Source organism: Semicossyphus pulcher, unplaced genomic scaffold (genome assembly GCF_022749685.1).
Source record: "Semicossyphus pulcher isolate SPU_LCO1_2020_fin unplaced genomic scaffold, fSemPul1.0.p SCAF_17, whole genome shotgun sequence".
Taxonomy (NCBI): Eukaryota; Metazoa; Chordata; class Actinopteri; order Labriformes; family Labridae; genus Semicossyphus; species Semicossyphus pulcher.
Genome location: NW_027211681.1, coordinates 18,686,517 through 18,706,202, shown reverse-complemented (window position 1 = coordinate 18,706,202; position 19,686 = coordinate 18,686,517). Strand labels below are relative to the sequence as shown.

At 40.0% G+C, this 19,686-nt stretch overlaps 2 protein-coding genes across 2 annotated transcripts; both read left to right on the top strand.

Moving 5' to 3' along the window:
• The first annotated feature begins 323 nt into the window (after positions 1–323).
• Positions 324–1,484, top strand: fgfbp2b (fibroblast growth factor binding protein 2b). Its single transcript, XM_069666782.1, has 2 exons — positions 324–1,074; positions 1,355–1,484. Exon 1 carries the CDS (start codon positions 324–326, stop codon positions 1,053–1,055), a length of 732 nt encoding a protein of 243 aa, XP_069522883.1. The 3' UTR covers positions 1,056–1,074; positions 1,355–1,484.
• A 5,450-nt stretch (positions 1,485–6,934) lies between these two features.
• On the top strand, positions 6,935–8,623 carry fgfbp1b (fibroblast growth factor binding protein 1b). Its single transcript, XM_069666552.1, has 2 exons — positions 6,935–6,959; positions 7,166–8,623. Exon 2 carries the CDS (start codon positions 7,193–7,195, stop codon positions 7,877–7,879), a length of 687 nt encoding a protein of 228 aa, XP_069522653.1. The 5' UTR covers positions 6,935–6,959; positions 7,166–7,192; the 3' UTR covers positions 7,880–8,623.
• Positions 8,624–19,686: the final 11,063 nt, after the last annotated feature.

Below are 19,686 nucleotides of genomic sequence, written 5' to 3'. Positions count from 1 at the left end.
CCCCTCACCCCTCTTCCTTCTCCCTCAGTTTATGTTCTCCCCCTCCTTCCATCACCCATCACTTTTTTTTTTAGTTTTGAACATACCACACAGGCCTTATGTGGTCCGTGTGTGTGTGCATGTGTGTTGAGTATGAGGTTGGGGGTTTTCAGTGGAGGAGGAGTCCTTCGGCTCACCTGCATAATACCTTCTTTGTGAGCTTAGGCCTTATAAAGTTGCGCTCGGATGCTTTCCACCCTTGCGCACCTTAACCCTCCGTGCGGACACATACATACACATCATCACGTACCCTCATCCATCCGTCCACATCCCCAAACGCCGCCATGAGAGCCAGGATGAGGATGTTGCTGCTGTGTCTGGCAGCAACTCTTTGTGTGTCAAACGCTCAGACCAACAACGCCAGCAACGACAACAGGCAGCAGCAGCAGCAGCAGCAACGCAGCATCTGGGATGAGCCCATCAGATTCAGCACCAAGACCAAAGACACCTGCACCATGGTGGTTTCCGGAGCCGGGGACTATACTCGCCTGCGTGTCTCCTGCAAAGGTCCCAGCCAGGGCCAGACCCCCGGACGCTCCTACTACTGCGACTTCCAGGGCAAACCCAACCTGTGCCGCGCCTACAACCTCAACCCTCGCCACTACTTCACCCAGATGATGTGGGACATGAGGAAGCTGAGCCACTCCTGCCAGGGACCCAAAGTCTACCGCCCACAGATGTGCAAGAAATACCCCGACGAGGCCCAGATGACCTTCCTGGCCTCCTGGCCCAAGACCACCACCCCCAAGCCCTCCAAGCCCGTCCAGGAGCCGCGTAAACCAGTGGTGCCGGCCCAGAACAAGCCCGTAACTACCCCTAAATCTGTCAAGCCACAGCCCGTCAAGCCCCAGCCAGGCAAGGGCTCCCAGACAAAGAAGACCACCCCCAAGCCTGGGAAGACCACTACTCGCCCCACAGAGCAGAGTGAGTCCAAAGCGTCCCGCATCGCCTCTGAGTACTGCTGGAAGAGCTTCCACGGCGTCTGCAGTTACTTCATCAGCTGGTTCCAAAACTGAGAAGATACCAGAAACACAGGTGAGTGACGGGAAAAGGAAGAAGAATAATAATGTTCAGATAAAGATGGAAAAGAGTAGTTGGTTGTTTTGTGTTTGTGGATGAATTGAACTGACTTTGAAGCCAGAAATAATCAGAAGTGAGAGAAATTATCATTTACAAAACCAACAAGGTAGATCAAAGTAGATATGTAGTCATAAAATCAGTTAAATCTACTCCAGTTCTAAGTCTGTATTTAGGTTTAAAGAGCTGATAATCCCTCTGAAAGTTAAAACTGCATCAAACGTTTTCCTTGTTTCAGGTTGTAAACACCAGCGATGGACCCAGTCAGATCTCTTCTCGTCTACATTTGACCTCTCCAGGATCTGTGCGGGAGCCTCTGGAGTCACTTCATCGCCTCGTGAGGTCCGACTCCCCACACTGCAGCATCTTACGGGCTGAGCCAAAAACACTCCACCTTCACCTGTGTACGGTTAGCGGATGACTGCTTGTGCTGTCATGTACATGTCTTTTTTTTTTTTAATCTGTAAAACACACAGCAAGGCAAGGGGAAAATATGGCAGGCATGTGATTCTGTTTGTATATGATGTAAAATTCCCTCCTTGTGTCACCTTAACGTGAAGAGAATAAAGTCAAAGTGGTGACCTCTCCTTCTTCTCCCATGTCACTCTGTTTCACACTTGTTCACTCAAAGGGGTCCTTGTTCCTTTTCATCGCCGGCTGTAACAACATGTCGGGGTGAGGAAGTAGTTAAGGGACAGACACAGTTAGAGTGAACCCAGACTGCAGTAAAGATAATACACAGGAGCCGTCTGAGCAGAGCTAAACACTTCTTTGTATGAGCTGATGAATTGAGTCTTAAGAGCTGCCGTGTGCAGGAACAGAGGAGGTCTGTGTGAGCGGAAACCAGCGTGGTGGCTGCAGCAACCACACACACGCACATATGGTGCAGGATGCTGCAAATCACTGCTTGTCTGTGGCTACTTTTTAGCCAACCCTTTCCCTGACAAGCACTAAATCAGTCACGACAAACTCCTACTATTTAGACAAACATTATATTTTGAAATCTAGTTTAAATTATAATGATGAATTTAAGTTAACACAGATACTGCAAGCTGAATTCGGGGAAAATGTTAGTTACATTATGCTCAAGACACCAAGCATTTTCAAATTTGAAGGCATACTACAACTGTCAAAAGTTATGCAGTCTTGTGTAATACGATGAGATCGTTTGAAATAAGATGATTTCAACAATCTTAAAGCTACTAAAGTGGAAACAAAGGGGAAACTGAATGTTTATGTGGGAGAATTTCAAATCAATTCAGAGAGCCAATATCTAAGTGCTCAATAAATGATACATTAGAACATGTGAAATACACTTTCATCAACCTAACTACTTACAAATACTTGAATCAATGTTAGCAGTCATATGTATCTGATACTACTGCTCAACATAAAATCATACACACATTTGGATCATTGAACGCTCATAACGCTTAAGAATATGACACTAATAAAAAAAAAAAGATGTCTTTGTTCAAAAGAAAAGATAATATATATAAGTGAATAAAAAAAGGTTTGTTAATGTGCACATATTTTGTTGTGTGCTCAATTTAATATAAATTAGAGCAGCAATAAACCAAAACAAAGGCGCAACACGTGTCTACTATATCATGAGGTGTGTCTTTAAGATCATTTATGGAATATACACCACCAAATGAAGTACGCTTGTACTTAAATGTTATCGAATACACCACAATACTTATATAATTTTTGCTTTTATAAATATAATAAATGTTCTTTTTTGATTGTCAGGTATATTTATGTCATAATACCTTTTAAAATTGAGGTTGCTGTTTGTAGAGGTGTTAGTCTGGACTGCATTATACTAAGAGGACTTCCTAATATTTTGCCCATCCCATTTACATGTATAAGAGGGGCAGAATATCAGAAACACCTTTCACTAGTGCACTATGTAATAATAATTCACTCAATAATAAACATGAAAAAGCTGATTATTACAATTTTTGTTAAAGTCACACTCATGGCAGAGCTGTTGCACCTACTGAAAGGACCTGTGAGTGTATATAAAATATACACAGCTTCATCATCTTTAGTCACACTCTGGCAACCAGCAGATGGTGCTGTGCTGAGGAGAGAGGGGGACAGATGTATTGACATGTTGGTCTTCATATTTCCCCCTCCCCCTCTTTTGTCCCCAAAATGTCATTTACACTCTCTCTCTCTCTCACACACACCCAGCCTTACTACGGTTTACTTACAGTAAACGCGCCGCAACTGTTTCCAGTCTCAGTGACTCATTGAGAAACTACTGTAGCTTGTGTAATTGTTGGACACATGCCAACACGAACCTTATATGGCTCCTTTCCTCGTTACCTTGATGTCTTCAGCCCTCCTCTGCAGCAGCTGCATTATAACAGGGATGAAACATGATGACAGGGTGGGAAGGATTCATAATCTTAGAGTGGAAACAGAAGTGTATGTAAGGCTGTTTGTTCTGTTTTTTTTCTTTGTAATAAATACTATGTTTTTAGCATCAACTTTCACTCCTTTAGTCCCATTTTTGTCCTGAATAATCCAACCAAGAGATTTTAAGGGGTGCTTTTCTTTAATTGTGGCCCATTATATGAAAGAACAAATCAGATTTCAACTCCAGGTAGGGCCCATTTCACTCAGGACTAAAGCACTGTATGTATACATTTATCAAAAGGATGGTTTGAAAAAACCATCCTTTTGACTAGGGATGCACGATATTATTGGCACGTTATCGGTATCGGCTGATATCGGCTTAAAAATGAACTATTGGATATCGGCCAACACGCCGATATCCGCCGACATAATTAACCGATAAAATAATGGGCTTCTGCATACTTGATTAAATGCCCGATCTCGGCACAATGTCCCCGGCGCGAAGAAGACCTGCGCAGTGTGATGACGTCACATGTGTCTACCTGCAGCATGAGAGAGTTAGAAGACAAAATGTCCGTGGTGTGGAAGTTTTTCAAAGTGTGCGAAATAGATAGCAAAACTGCTATTTGCAATGACTGCTCAGCTTCAGTGATGCGAGGAGGAGCCAAGGCAAAGTCTTTCAACACTACAAACTTGATTAACCATCTCAAGACCCGTCACCCCGACCGTTGTAACAAATGTGAGAAGAGTATCACCATTATACTGTACGCTAATTCCAATGGAAGAGAGTTGATGATCTCTGCAATTAGGTGTGCGGGAAAAAAAATATCGGTATCGGTAATCGGCGAAATGAGTTGTAAAATATCGGCATATCGGCAAAAAATCCAATATCGTGCATCCCTACTTTTGACCAATCATTTAGGCCAATTTATTGCTCTTTTTTTTTGCAGTGTGTCAGTGACCCTGTTTACACTTGGATTTAAAATGCATTCTTGGTGATCACTGAAGGACACCAGTAAATACAAGAGTAACGACCACCAAGTCATTGTTATCTGACCATTCAATCCACAGGCCAAGTCAGTTTGGGCACATTTGACCACGTTCCAACTGACCCTTACGCTTGTATATTAGATCTTATGATCTAGTAATGAACAATTTTATTTCCTGAGCTAGCCAATGAGAAACAAATAGACTCTTGTCTGGCAACAGACTGATGTAATAACTGTGGTGTGGCCCTTTGACCTACAGGCACATATGCAGTAGTGAAACCTGAAAACAAGTGGTCCGCTTGAAACAGCATGATCATTAAACTGGTTAACCTTATTTAATTGGAGCTAATGTATGTTAGTTTCCTGGCCCTATAATATTTTCTTCAAGACAGACTTGCAGCTTGGTTTGTGCAGAAAAAAAGAATGCCACGAGATACCATGAGATAAAAATTCTGAACAAAAATGAAAGTTAAAAAGACTCCCGACAATTGTCTGTAAAAGAAGCCGTCAGTGATTGTGGTAATAAACCGCTTTGAATTAAACTGACTGAGATGTAGACTTCCTCTAAATTCTCTTTTCAGTTGAGTTCATAAAAGTGCTCTATTGAGTTAATGTCAGAATATCAAAGGACCGAACGAGAGTTTATGGGTAGAAGGGGGGCTGACATCTGGTTAATGTGTTACTGTTGATAGATAACAGAGCTTAAGACAGAACAAAGGGGGTTAGAATTCCCAATGTGGTCAATGTCAGCATCCAGAACAAATGATCAAGGCACTGTACTCATGGCAATCGTTTTTTCCCCCTCCAAGTGAACAGATCATTGTAATTGTCATTATCTTTTTGGCAATAGAAAAACAGTTGCAATATGTTTGGGGTTTTTTTGTTTGTATTTCTGCAGTTTACATTTCAAGTATTTTTTTTCGCTTTCTCTCTGATTTCCTCTCCTTTTCTTTGCTTGTTTTGGTCCTTTATTGTCCAATTCATTTGTATTTTCATTTAATTTAACCCTTTCTGTCCTGATTTCATGTGATTATTTCCTGTTTGACCTCTGATCTTGATCCAGATCGATCCACTTGAAGGGTTGCCAACGGTTGGTTCCACTGCATTTTTCTCACATTTTAGCTAGCCAGTGTCAATTTTGGGCAATAAAGTGGGCCGCATTCAGTATATTAGTTTTCTTCTTTTTTCACCCCACCCCCCAGGTGGGCCAGGCATTTGCCAGAGCTGCCAGATTGCCAGTTGGAGCCTCCTTGGAGAGGCCTCTTCCTCCCATACTCTTCTCCTTTGTGGCGTCCCCCAGGGGTCTATCCTGGGCCCCCTTTCATTTACTATATACCTACATGCTACCCCTTGGACAAATGTGATGTTCTGGCTGGTATGCTTTTCTTTTGAAGCCTTTTTGACAGAAAGACTTATGAAAGATTTAGTTATATAAGACAAGATATAAAATATTCCTTGACATTCTAACACTTCATTCATACCCTCGTGCCCTCTAAGGTGGCATAATGTTTAAAAAAACGTGACAAAGTGTCGTTTTGGCTGCCATACATGCTTCAAAAGTAGTTGATCTAGCCTCTAAGAGTTCAATGTTTTATTGTTCACCAAATGTTTTTAGTGCAGAGGTTTGGTAGTTATACTTTAAATCTGTGTCACATAATAAAACAATCTCAATCTCACCATAGGCATCACAACTTCCTGTGCTTGGGGCCATTTTTTATATGTGGTTCAACAACTGCCTTCTTACAGGTATTGAGGTTCATAAGACAGTAAATGCATGCATACAAATATATTACACCTGTCCGGTTGTATTAACCTTTTGTTTGATTTGCTTTGTTTTTTTTTCGCATTTTAAATCTCCTATTAACAATTTGCTTTCTCAATTATCCTGTTTTATCTTCGCTGTATCTGACATTAGCTGAGTGTATTGTTATCACAAGTCTTCCTGTCCTCGTCTTTGCCAGCACAAGTCCAAAAACATGCCGGAAATGAGTGAAATAGAGAATCTCCTGATGGCTGAATGCAGCAGCGGATTGGTGGAAAGTCAGAGTCGAGCCTCCAGGACCGTGCACGCGCGCGCGTGTGTGTTTGTGCGTGCGTATGTGAGGTGCGGTTGTAATATGGTAAAGAGACTTGTTAAAGCTATTTAGATAAACCCACTCTGTACAGACTCGCAGATCCGTCGTCAGTTTTAGTTTACAGTCTCTTTGATCTTGAGTTAAACTCTCTGTTGAGGGAGGGAGCTCAGTTTGGACATGCCAGGTCATGCCAGAACAAAACACATTCCGGTCTCCCCAAAGAAGCAACTGCCAAGATTTTTTTTCTCAATGGAGGTGCGTAGGCCTACGTAATTGTGTGTGTGTGTGTGTGTGTGTGTTTTGTTGGGCGGGAATGGTGGGCGTGCCGCAGCATCTTTGTATGAAAACCATGTGCGAGACCACGGAGAGCCACAAGAAGCAGTTTTACGCGCAGCAACACTTGTCATTTTGGGTAAGTTATGAATTGTGACACTTACTTCTCACATAATTTTAATTTATTAAACTGAAAGTATTAAAACTTTTGTAAGTTGGAAAACGTTTTAATTGTAGTTTCTCTACATAAATATCCCTTTGATCTTTCTGGACACGAGAAGATCATTTCCATCACTGCTGCTCCCAATCGTGGCTCTTTTTTAAAACAATCCCCTGTCCTTCCAGGTACTAAACTGTCTCCTAAGAGAAGATATGCAGCTGCTGAGGGCTTTCGCTCCCTGGTTGCTGTTGGCCTTCCTCGGCCAACAGGTCTCTCTGTCCTCCGGTGCGCGCAATAAGAACCGAGGGGCGAACAAAACCGTGACCTCAGCCCCCGGCAGAGCGCAGAAGAGCGGCAACAAGTCTGGAGCGACCGGCCGGGGAAAGTTCATCATCACTGACGACAACATGCAGTGCACTTGGGGGGCTAAGGACGTCGGGGACACGGTCAGGCTGTCCGTCAAATGTGAGAACCCGGAGGCGCGCGTAAAAGGTGGAGTCACCGATCTGGAGTGTAAATACAACGGCAAACCGCAGCGCTGCCCGGGCTACCAGAGCGACCCCAAGGGCTTCTGGAAACAGGTGGCACGCCTGTTTAAAAAGATGCAAGGCAAAGTGTGCAAAGACGAGCGCGCGCTGGTGAAGGCTGGCATGTGTAAGCGCGCGCCCCGGGATGCGCACTTCAAGCTGGATATCTCCAGCCCCGTGTCCTCCGGTCAGTCAGGTGGGGGATCTGTGGATCCAAAGCCGCTCCCCACTCGCTCCCCCGGCTCCGCTCCTGCCGGACCCACAGCCTGCACAGGGCGTGAGCAACAGAAGAAAAAGGCAGAGGAGAACTGCGGCAGGTGGGCCAGCGTGTGCACGTTCCTTTTCACCATGGTGCAAAATGAAGACTGTTGAAGCTTCAGACCCGAGGAGGGGAGGTGGACACGATCAGACTGATGCAGGATTCATTTTGGGGCTCAGTGTGTTTGTTAAAGTGGTGGCACAGCAGACATTATCAAACAGTAATGGTCAGATATTCGGTCGTCACTGCATTTTACAGAAGTGAACAGACTGATGTGCAGTTTCCACGTTACACCAACGTGACATATGCAACATTGGGGATATTATCAGGTACTTATCAGGTGTTTTCAGCCAATATGAACCAAAAATAATAATTTATTTCCATTAAATGCAGTAATTCATCAGCAGCACTGTCTTAAATTCAATTTTGAGGCACTTTGATTTTACTTGAGTACTTTAATGTTCTGTTTTTTTTCTCTCGCACTTGTTACTGCTTTAAATGTTTGTCTAAAAACATGTGAGATTATAAAATATGATTTATTGTTACAGATTAAACACTCAAACATGAAAAACAACCGCATGGTAAATACATGTCGCTCTGAAATGGTTTCAATGTCAAATGTGTGGATTGTAAAAAGTGAACTTAAGTTAAAGTTTGACTTGTTTTTACTTGGAACAGAATATTTTTTACAGTGATGTTTTTCTGTTCTTCTCTAACCAGAGTACTTCTTGCACCATTGTTTATCACACAGAATTTAAGATTGATTATAGCAGAGTGGTACTTCCTTCTACCTCTGGTTATAAATCAAACATGTTAACACCACTGTATTTATGCACCACAAATAAATATTTTCTATTACTCGACGTGTCATGTTGCTTTGAAGAATATGAAACTGTAATGAGGGAGGAGCAGAGGGGTGTGTGAACACTTTTGCCTGTGTTGGTGCGCAGAAAGAAAATGCACTGCAAAAAGCATTGTCCTAAAACAGCTCATTTCCAAACAATATAAATGAACGTGGTTAATTTTTCTTCATTTCTACGCAGAAATAACTTCCACTGTCTCCTTTCAAAGTCTAGCAATCAGTATTGAGTGTGTCTCCCTTTTAGAGACTGAAAAGTCATGTTTTAGTAACTTCTACAAACTCAAAACACTGTTAAACAATCCCCCTCAAATTTGTATTTTATCGCCATAGAAAAAGTTTCAAAAATAAATTGACCGTCAGAAACAAGTCGTACTTTTAAGTACGTATTCTTAAGTTTTTTCAGAAACCTCTGGGAGGCAGAAGTTACAGTTTTTATGTTTCAATCAAGAAAGATGGTTAGGGGATTTGTACAGGCAGAAAATAAGACGTTCAGGGGATAAAAGTAGACTGAATTTGCTTGATAAGATGGATATTTTCACTTGTATTCAGGATGAAATACTTCATCATCATCTTAGACTTTATGCCAGAGTACACTTTTCTTTTTGGCAGATTACCTACTCTACATGCCCTCAGGTTTTAGCACCACCCATCATGAAAGACTCTTTCTTTTTTCATACACACAAGTGGAGTGATTGTACATGGCATCCAAATATAAGGCTTGTTCCTCCTGTTTCCTGCAGCGGCCTCTAATTACTTTCTCAGTGACAGCAGCCAGCTGCATTAGCGGCCATTTATAAATAGTCGAGGCTGCTATGATCCAGCTGTGTGCGCACAGGCATGTGTATGTGTGTGTATAACGTGAAATCCTTGAACAAGTGCATCCACAGATGTGGGTTTTATGCTTTCCTGTCTGCTGCTGACCCTCTTGACCTCTGACCTGCTGCTCGTTGTGCCCTCAGACAGACACTTACAAAAAAAGCCAACTGGAGCGCGTGTTCTTTAAAATGGAAGTCCGCTCTCTTTGATGGCACAAGGGGGGATTTTTTTTTTTTGTAGACATCTTGTTTTATCGACTCCTTCTCCAGAGCTCAAGAACACATTCCAGGAAGGAGGAAGTAGTTAGAGGTCAGAGGTCAAGGGTGTGGAAGGAAATGAGGATACCATCTAACAGTGTGTGCTGCAAGGATCAGCTGCCACCTCATCGTGTGGATTTATTTCTTATATCTTTTGGCTCCTCTGAGCTTTGATCAAAAGGAAGATCCACCAGCAGGATCGGGTTTCTCCAGGAGCAGTTTAGACGAAGTGAGGGTGCTATAAATCACACTGTGGGTGGGCTGTAAACCTTCTTCCTAAAAGGTGGAGTTTTATGTTCTGAATTGATTGTAAGCCAATTCATTCTTATCTAATCTCAAGAAGTCATCAAATTACAAACATGCCACCCAAGACCTGTTGGTGACGTGTTAAATCGTAGGTGGGTATTGTTTAATGGGCGTCTTCTTGTACATAATACGAGCATTTATTCAAAACCCTCACAGGTAAATGAGAAAGAAATACACGTGTGAACAAATTCTGGATTGTAACACTAGTAACATGTTTGCTCATGATAGTAGGGTGTGTGTGTAATTCCTGCCTACATCATTAGTGGAGTTTTCAGGGCAGTTTGCTTTTAGGCAGCGCCGACGCACAGGTACGCAGTGTGATAAACAAACACGCATTAAAAGGCCAAAACTAAAGTTTCATACTAGAGAAGAGGAGTCGATTAGCTAATGATAATAATCTCTGCTCTGCTCTTTGAATTACATTCTGATCACTGTCTTTATTGTTACTCTGAGCGAAGGTTTTTTGGAGTGCTTAACGTTGGTGTTAGAGGACAGACTGGACTCTGCAGGCTCGATACAGAAAGAAAAAGTTAAAATTAGTGTTGCTCTGTCAGTTAATATTTACTTAAAGACAATATTGGCATAAAACAATCAATTGTTCTCTCCCTAATCAAATGTCTCTGAGTTTACGGAATGTTTTAGGGACATATGGGAGACATATTTTTAAAGAACATGGTAAAATGAAAGCAAGAGAGACTGCCATACCCTGTCAATTTCTGATATAGATGAAATGTTAAAATCACCGGATCCTACACTTCCCATAATGCAACTCAGCAGCCTCTATCATTTGAGTTATTAAAGCATGGTTACACATCAATGACTGTATATATAGATGGACAACGCGTCTCCATGTGCTCCCATTGTACGAAAGTGATGCCAAACTCTCCCCCTCGATAGGCTCTGCCATCTTGCGATGGTGACGTCATTTGGAGACTGCGCAGTAGAGATCGGCGGGGGAAGCGGCCGTATCCTCTCGGATCCCGCACGCCGGCATGTTAAACAGTAGGACAGCTTCTTTGTGTTGGTCTGAGGTCCACAGATATGAAACTTCAATGACTGTAGTGATTGTTTAAGTTACATCTCCTCTCACTGTTCGTCCTCCACTCTGCTAATCCGGAAATGATCGGCTACAGGAGCCATATTGGTCAACAGAGCTGTCAATCATCATTTTTACAGCATCAAATAACTCATTAAAAATAAACTTGTCAGAAAAATGAACACTTGCACGTAAATCAGCATGATAAGAACTAACTATAATGTCAGAAACCATGTTTGAGAAAAATTGATCTGCCGTGTATTTTAATTTTATAGTTTGACTCATGTCCCATCTGTTAACATGGAGGAGGCGGGCTTTATGACCTATACTGCAGCCAGTCAGCAGGGGGCGTTCAAAATGTTTTGGCTTCACTTTTAGGGAGCTGTCATGTCGTCCATCTTTTTATACAGTCTGTGTTTCATATGCGCAAATACTGGTGAAAGATCGTTGCATGCCAAGGCGAAACTCTTATCTTAATGTTTTTTAGCAAGTGCTGTGAATATCTTATTGTACGTTTTCAAAAAGTAATACAATTGGACGTGTGAAAGGTGTCTGTGGAGGGTTTTACAGAAACTAAATGTAGTTCTGATGCAGTGTACTAACACCTTCACTCTCCCCTCACTTTAGTAAACTGACTTTGACTTGTAAAATTGTTAGAGGGCCCCTTTAATTTCAACCTGTGCAGGCTGTGTGACGGAGTCCAGTCAAACTGACACGAAACTATAATACCTTAATGAGGCAAGAAATCCCTGAAGGGAAACTAATTTCAGTCAATAATCATCATCTCACCTGAGTCATATTTAGGTATGCGCGTCCTTTCCCTTCTCATATCCGACATAAAGGGAGCATGCCTCAGCTTGTTTCCTATTCTCTCCCATGGCGGTAGCGTCAATGCTTTACAAACTAAACAAACACCTGTGAAAGCACCAGCCTTTGACTCGTCCACTCAAAGTCTTACAACAACTTCCTGTGAAAGCCCTCTCAGGCCTTTCATGTACTGTTCACTGTTGTTCTGATGAATGAAACAGGTGCAAACATATTGATGTGGGCTTTACCCTGAATGTTTGGTTAGTTTGCCCTTAATGCTGACATTCTAATTATTATTCTTGTGTGCATTTATAGTGTAAGACTTTAATGTCGAAAGAGGAATACAAGATGGAGAAGGACTTTCCACAATCAAGACAGACAGCTTACGACTGCTGGTCAACTGCTGAACGGTTTAACTGAGCTATTTTGCAGGGTTAGATCTTGGCCTGGTCTTATAAAAGAGTGGCTCCCGAAAAGAGATGTTTTTTTATATTTAATAAAACTTATAGATGCTGAAACAGGCAAGCAAATGACAGCGGAAAGTAGTTTTAGCACAGCTTGAAATTTGTGTCAACCTGCATTTCACTGCACAAATTATGTAACCATGTGACGAATACAACCTTTGAATTCCTTGCCCCAGAAATTAGTCTCTTCTTCTTGACTCTCCTGTTAATCATCTTGAGACCCTTAAGATTTATCTTGTGATCCCACATAAGGGTCCTGACCCTAGAGCTGGGAAGCACTAAAATGTCTCCTATATGGAGTCCTTCACACTGGCTTCACATCTGAGTCCAGTTACAGATTCTTCTGATCACTTTAGAGCACGGCACGGTCAGGCAAGTAAAGGAAAAAGGTAAAAAGAGAATCGCAAAAAAGTTTGATTGTCTTTAATTCTATAAATGTTTGCTTTACATTTGGATGGCTTGTGTAACTGTGGTTGTAGTTTCTAAACCTTGAAAAAGACTTTATTGTTTAATATCTTTTTTACCTTTCCCCACATTCCTGGTTTATCAATGTTTGATCTATTATTTCAAATGAATTTATCTCTCTGCTTTTACCTCACTCAGAACTACGAAGGAGTTTGAGGGCCACACTGAAGTAAAAAATCAGAGATTACGAGAATAAAGTCATAAGAGAAGAAAGTCGTAATATTATGAGAATAAGGTGGTAAGAGGAGAGAATCGTAATATTACGACTTTATGAGAATAAAGTCGTAAGAGAAGAAAGTCATAATATTATGAGAATAAAGTCATAATATTATGAGAATAAAGTCGTAATATTATGAGAATAAAGTTGTAAGAGGAGAAAGTCGTATTTTTACGAGCATAAAGTTATTTTAAGAGAATAAAAATGTAAGAGGAGAAAGTACAAATTTTACGAGAATAAAGTTGTAAGAGGAGAAAGTCGTAATATTATGAGAATGAAGTCGTAAGAGGAGAGAATCATAATATTACGACTTTATGAGAAGAAAGTCGTAAGAGAATAAAGTTGTAATATTGTGAGAATAAAGTCGTAAGAGGAGAAAGTCGTAATATTATGAGAATAAAGTCGTAAGAGGAGAAAGTCGTAATATTACGACTTTATGAGAATAAAGTCGTAAGAGAAGAAAGTCATAATATTATGAGAATAAAGTCATAATATTATGAGAATAAAGTCGTAATATTATGAGAATAAAGTTGTAAGAGGAGAAAGTCGTATTTTTACGAGCATAAAGTTATTTTAAGAGAATAAAAATGTAAGAGGAGAAAGTACAAATTTTACGAGAATAAAGTTGTAAGAGGAGAAAGTCGTAATATTATGAGAATGAAGTCGTAAGAGGAGAGAATCATAATATTACGACTTTATGAGAAGAAAGTCGTAAGAGAATAAAGTTGTAATATTGTGAGAATAAAGTCGTAAGAGGAGAAAGTCGTAATATTATGAGAATAAAGTCGTAAGAGGAGAAAGTCGTAATATTATGAGAATAAAGTCGTAATAGGAGAGAATCGAAATATTATGAGAATAAAGTTGTAAGAGGAGAAAGTCGTATTTTTACGAGAATAAAGTTATTTTACGAGAATAAAAATGTAAGACGAGAAAGTACAAATTTTACGAGAATAAAGTTGTAAGAGGAGAAAGTCGTAATATTATGAGAATAAAGTCGTAATAGGAGAGAATCGTAATATTATGAGAATAAAGTCGTAAGAGGAGAAAGTCGTAATATTATGAGATTAAGTCGTAAGAGAATAAAGTCGTAATATTATGAGAATAAAGTCGTATTTTTACGAGAATAAAGTTATTTTACGAGAATAAAAATGTAAGAGGAGAAAGTACAAATTTTACGAGAATAAAGTGGTCAGAGAAGAAAGTCGTAATATTACGACTTATTACCAGAAGAAAATCGTTACATTATGAGAATAAAGTGGTAATTTTATCGTTAGCCTATATGTTATTGTGAAGGGTAAAATCAGAAGAGCAGCCAGCCGCCTGCACTAAAAAGAGGAACGTGTGAAGTATTACTTCACAGTGAACATCTTGTGAAGTTATGCTTGTCAGTGATTGCACAGGAGGCTTAACACAACTTGAACCAGAGCTATTTATTGAACACACCTGTTAGCATGGAAGCATAGCATACGTGTACCTCTAGAGAACATGCGAGATCTCCTACGTCGTTATGCGCAAGCACATTACACAGCTTTACATTCAGTATGTAGGTTTCACACCTACGAAATACTTTCCTAAATCTTTTGGCACATTAGCACCACTTTGTCACAAGTATCAAGACTAATAAGTGATTTTATTTGAAAATTACTCGTTATTGTAGTCATTTTAGCGCAGGCACATTCTCGTAATGTCTGTCAATTTTTTTCTTGTAATGTGGCCCTAATACTCCGTCTCACAGAACCTGGTATCTATCACCCTGTCAGCAGCGGCCTCGTCTTTCTGGTTGCCCATAGTGTGTTTGGTTCTGTGTATTTGGACACCAGTTTACCCGCTTGCAAGTGATTTGTCACAAATCAAGCAAGCTCATCGTTCTCACATTTTCTTGCCTTCTCTGTTTTCCTGCCATACAGTAACTTGTCATGTCAGATCCTGCCGCTCCCTCCTGTCCTGCAGAAACTCCTGTTCCCGCCATTCTCCATCACCTGACCCTCCCTGCCTACCCACACCTTTTCCTACTCCCATCAAAAGCCCTGCAGTGTGAACACCACTTTCATTCATTCTCTGCATGCTCGTCTTTTGTGCTGATTCTCACTCCTGAGTAAACCTAATCTGGTTTTTGATCAAGATGGCCTGTGAGTCATGCTTCTGAGTTCAGACCTGAATGTTACACCTATGTTGCTTTTGTCTTTTACTGTGAAGCACTTATCAGGAAAGATGGGAGGTAGTGTTGCGAAAGTAAACCCAGTAATGATGGAGTTGAACTAAACCGTTTTCTAGGAACAGAAAGACTGGAGTGCCAGGGAATACCTTCAGGAATTTGGGTTTTGTGGATTCGTGACAACTTCCAACACCAGATTAATCTTAGATCTACGGATTTGCGGTCACGACTTTATGTTGGGTCACAAAATCAGCTGAGAAAATCGGATAGATCAGGCTCTTTCTCTGAGAGCAAAATCCACCTACAGCATCAGCAGCTTTCTGCCTCCATGTTTTACTCTTGGTTAGGTTTCATTTATGTCACTAAATAAAATGTAAATTAATTCATTATTATGTTCTTGTATGAAGTGAAATGATGTTTGGACTTGAGGCCATAGCGGGAGAAGAGATGATCAAGCTTTCAGGCCTGTAAGTAACCCTTACATAAGACTCACATGATCAACATTTTCATGCATTAAGAGTTCACTTAGGAAGAAGTATAAGCATCAAAATACTCATCAATCAATCAAAATACATTAAGCAGAATGAGTACCTGAATATTCTGAATTTCAGAATAATGTATATTATAGTATTGGATGGGCTGTAAGGTGGTGCAGTGGTTAGTGCTGTCGCCTCACAGCAGAATCCGAGCTCGGATGAAGGGGCCTTTCTGTGTGGAGTTTGCATGTTCTCACTGTGCATGCTCCAGCTTCCTCCCACAGTCCAAAGACGTGCTCGTTAGGTTCATTGGCGACTCTAAATTGCCCGTAGGTGTGAATGTGAGCGTGAAAGGTTGTCTATGTGTCACCCCCTGTTGATCAGTCCAGGGTGTAACCCCGCCTCTTGCCCAATGACAGCTGGGATAGGCTCCAGCCCCTCCAACAACCCTTAACAGGATAAGTGGTATAAATAATGGATGGATAATATTTAATTCAAATAATTGATGCAATAACATCTACATTGCTTTAGTATTACATTTAGTAAATTTGGGGCTCATTTGATTTTATTTATATACAGTTTGTTGCTTCATATATAGCTTTAGAATTCCACCCAAGACTAATATTGTCTGATTCATACAACTATATTAGTATTTATCTTATAATTATATTTTATATATATGTTTTTTTTTAAAGATTTTTTTTGTCTTTTGTCTTTATTGATGGGACAGCTGAAGAGGGGCAGAAAATGGGGGGAGTAGAGAGTGGAGGATGACATGCACTAAATGATCAGCAGCCAACCTATGAGAGTCAACCTATGATCAGTGCATCATTTTGTATAATAAACCTTAATGGAAGTAACTAAACTCATCAAATAAAAATTATGATACATGCGAATATAGTGTAGTACAATTATGGAGTAGCAGAAAATAAATGTACTGACATAAAGTCCTTCACGCCTTTAAAAATGTACTTAAAGTGGAGCTGAAACGGCATTTCGAGAGTATCTAGCTTCCGTATCGTGACGTATTTCCGAGTGAAACAGGACGTGCAGGCGGGACATATCATTAGAGGGATTTGATTTGATCGTTGAGAAGTGGGCGTAGTCAGACGTTCTCGACAGCGCAGCAGCTAGCTAACTGACCGAGCGTTCTTGGAGCTCTGCGGCTAAATGTTGCAGATTGATTGGTTGAAATTGTTTGGTGCTAACTTACATAAGCACGCGTGAATTTTAGTTTTACCGGAAGAAAAAATTACGGATTTAGATATAAGAATACGAAGAAATGGATTTTCTGTATTTTTTTTGGCCTATATTGTCAAATAGATGCACAATATTACCGGGGGTTGTGATCTAAAAGGATTAAAATGACATTTTTCATTTCACCTCGACTTTAAGAGGCCAACCGTACTTCTGCAAATGCTACTTAGTTATTTTCCACCAACGTATAAGACAGAGAAAAGAGGAAAATCTTTTGTATAATCTTTTGTATAATTTATTTGCTGAGTAATGTTCTGCTGATTGATGTATTAATTGTTTCAGCTCTACTTGGAATTAAACACACTAGCAGCTACATGCAAAGAGATCAAACGTACTTTTGGCGATTCTTTCTCTTGTTGCAAGTTGAGACAAGATAAACTTTCATTAGATGAAATATAAACGCCCTTTGTATTTCAATCGTTGCCACATTAAGTGAACATTTATACCTGTGTGTAAGGTGGCATAGTAGCTGTTCAGAGCTCTGCTGGAAAACAAACTGCCCAGTCAATTTGAACTTGAACCGCTGTGCGCCTCAGTCGGTGTGATGATAAAGGAGAAGAGGAGGGGCTGGATGTCAGGAGGGGGGGAAAAAGAAAAACATCAAAACACGACTCAACGCTCCACTAAGTACTTCAGATGTGACCCACAAAGCTGAGCGGACACATGCCCACCCACAAGACACCCAAAAACACGCGAGGCAGCGCAGTGGGAGGAGCTGGAGGTATTGTTCTTCCTGTGGCTCGAGGTGGCCTGACCCCCACACCCTGCTGTTCGGACTGTGTTATTGGCTGCCGGTTTCTGTGGCAACAATCAACGGCAGCCTCTTCCGTGAAAACAATAAGAGAAAGTAACAGGAACCTGGGATGACCCCTCCTTCAACCCAACACACACACACTGACACGTACAGAGAAAAACATTTTCCTTTGAAGCAGTCATTTAGCAGTGATTCATTCAATTAAAATAAAAGGCCAGCCTGAGGACATACAGTAAAATCAAATATTTCAGGGCTGATGAATACAAAAGGCATGACAGCAACTGTAGTAACATGTCTAATTCAAAACTAAACATTGAAGAAACAATATTCAGTTTTTGTGCATCACAAATCTGCAACAAGCTCCCAGAAAACATCTGCAGAAAGGATCTGCTCCAACTCTCAAGATTTCTATATACCACTGCATTTTATTAAGTCTAACTTTGGACCATTCAAACCCCTATCTATATTTTTGGATTGGATTGGATTAGATTTATTTCAAACATGTACAAAAGAAGGTCATACAGAAAACAATAATTACACAAATAGAAAGCATAACGCAGTAACAGATTGTCAAATATTTGATGACTGTATACACATCCGGAAAGGAGTGGGAAGAAGTACAAACTTATTTAATCCCACCCCCTCTCCATAAGTCATTTTTCAATTATTTTCCAGCTTCCTTAAATATAAATCTCAATAATTATTAACCTAAACTTACCTATATATATAGTTTTTATACAAATTTATTACTAATATGTTCATATCAAATATATAACATCATTATTTACATAATTATTTATTGTAACTAAAAATATGAATTCACTTTCACATCAATATAAATGTATAATGTATATAAATAAAAAAACAATAAATAAACAGTAACCAAATACCCGGTTATAATCAGACACCTTCATCCCTGTACCTTGTGAAAATCATATCCTTATACCTCTTTTTGAATTGGTTTAAGTTTGGACATCCCTTGAGCTCATCACTCAAACTGTTCCATAGCTTCACCCCACAGACAGAAATACAAAAACCTTTCTTGGTTGTGCGCAACCAAACATTTGTGAAATTAAATAATCGCCTTAAATTGTAACTTCCTTCTCTTCCATTGAACATTTTTTGTATATTTCCTGGTAGTTGCTTATTTTTTGCTTTGAACATATTTGTGCAGTTTGAAATTCCACCAGATCTGCAAATTTGTCAAAATAGTGAGTTTGGCCAATTAAATGTTATTATTATGATGTAACACTTAACAAGTGCCTAGTGCCTTATGTATCTGAAATAATATTGCACAAACGTACCTACATCCATACTGCTCTTGGCGTATATAGTTATATTCATACAACTGTATTCTATCCTCAGTCACCTTGAGACTGTCTGCACCCTGCTGCTTGTTCTAGTTTTGAATTAGTGTCCCTGATTTTCTCTGGTTCTTTTATTGTTATGTTTAATGTCATAAACTGCTACTACAATCTATCTAGCTTTCACTCTCACTGCACTGTAGCTGCCTTCTAATTATTATTCCAAGCTCGTTCTTATCTTCCGCTCTGCTTTATTTTACTCTTTTTAGAGTCCTAATTATTAGATCCTTGTGTTTCTATGATACCATTTCTTGATAAGTATTTTCATTGTTATGTTGTTGAGTAGGTGAGGACATAAATAAACTCGCCTTTTCTGTGTTATGAGGGCTCACAACTGCCACCACTACCATCAGATAATGTGCAGAACAACGTGCTTTAATGAAAGCTTTTGTTGGCATTATACAGACAGTGAATATTTAAAGGAAAAGTTCACTCAAATGCTGGTCTCTCATTTAAACATTTAAATGTGATGTTCGGTGTCGTGTTTTTTTTTAAGTAAGTCTTGTCATTTTAGCAAACTGGTCCTTTAAAGAAAAAAAAAAATCAGTCAACAAATATTTTCTACAACATATACTACTTTACATCAGAAATATCCTCCTCTGTCAACAAGAATATTGACTATATTGAGGTGCATTCACTCTAGAACTTATCTCTATTAAAGCTGCTCTGCCTCCCTCTAGTGGC

Bases quoted from the DNA above. Each gene is read 5' to 3' on its own strand.
- fgfbp2b (XM_069666782.1), top strand. From the start codon at position 324: ATGAGAGCCAGGATGAGGATGTTGCTGCTGTGTCTGGCAGCAACTCTT.
- fgfbp1b (XM_069666552.1), top strand. From the start codon at position 7,193: ATGCAGCTGCTGAGGGCTTTCGCTCCCTGGTTGCTGTTGGCCTTCCTC.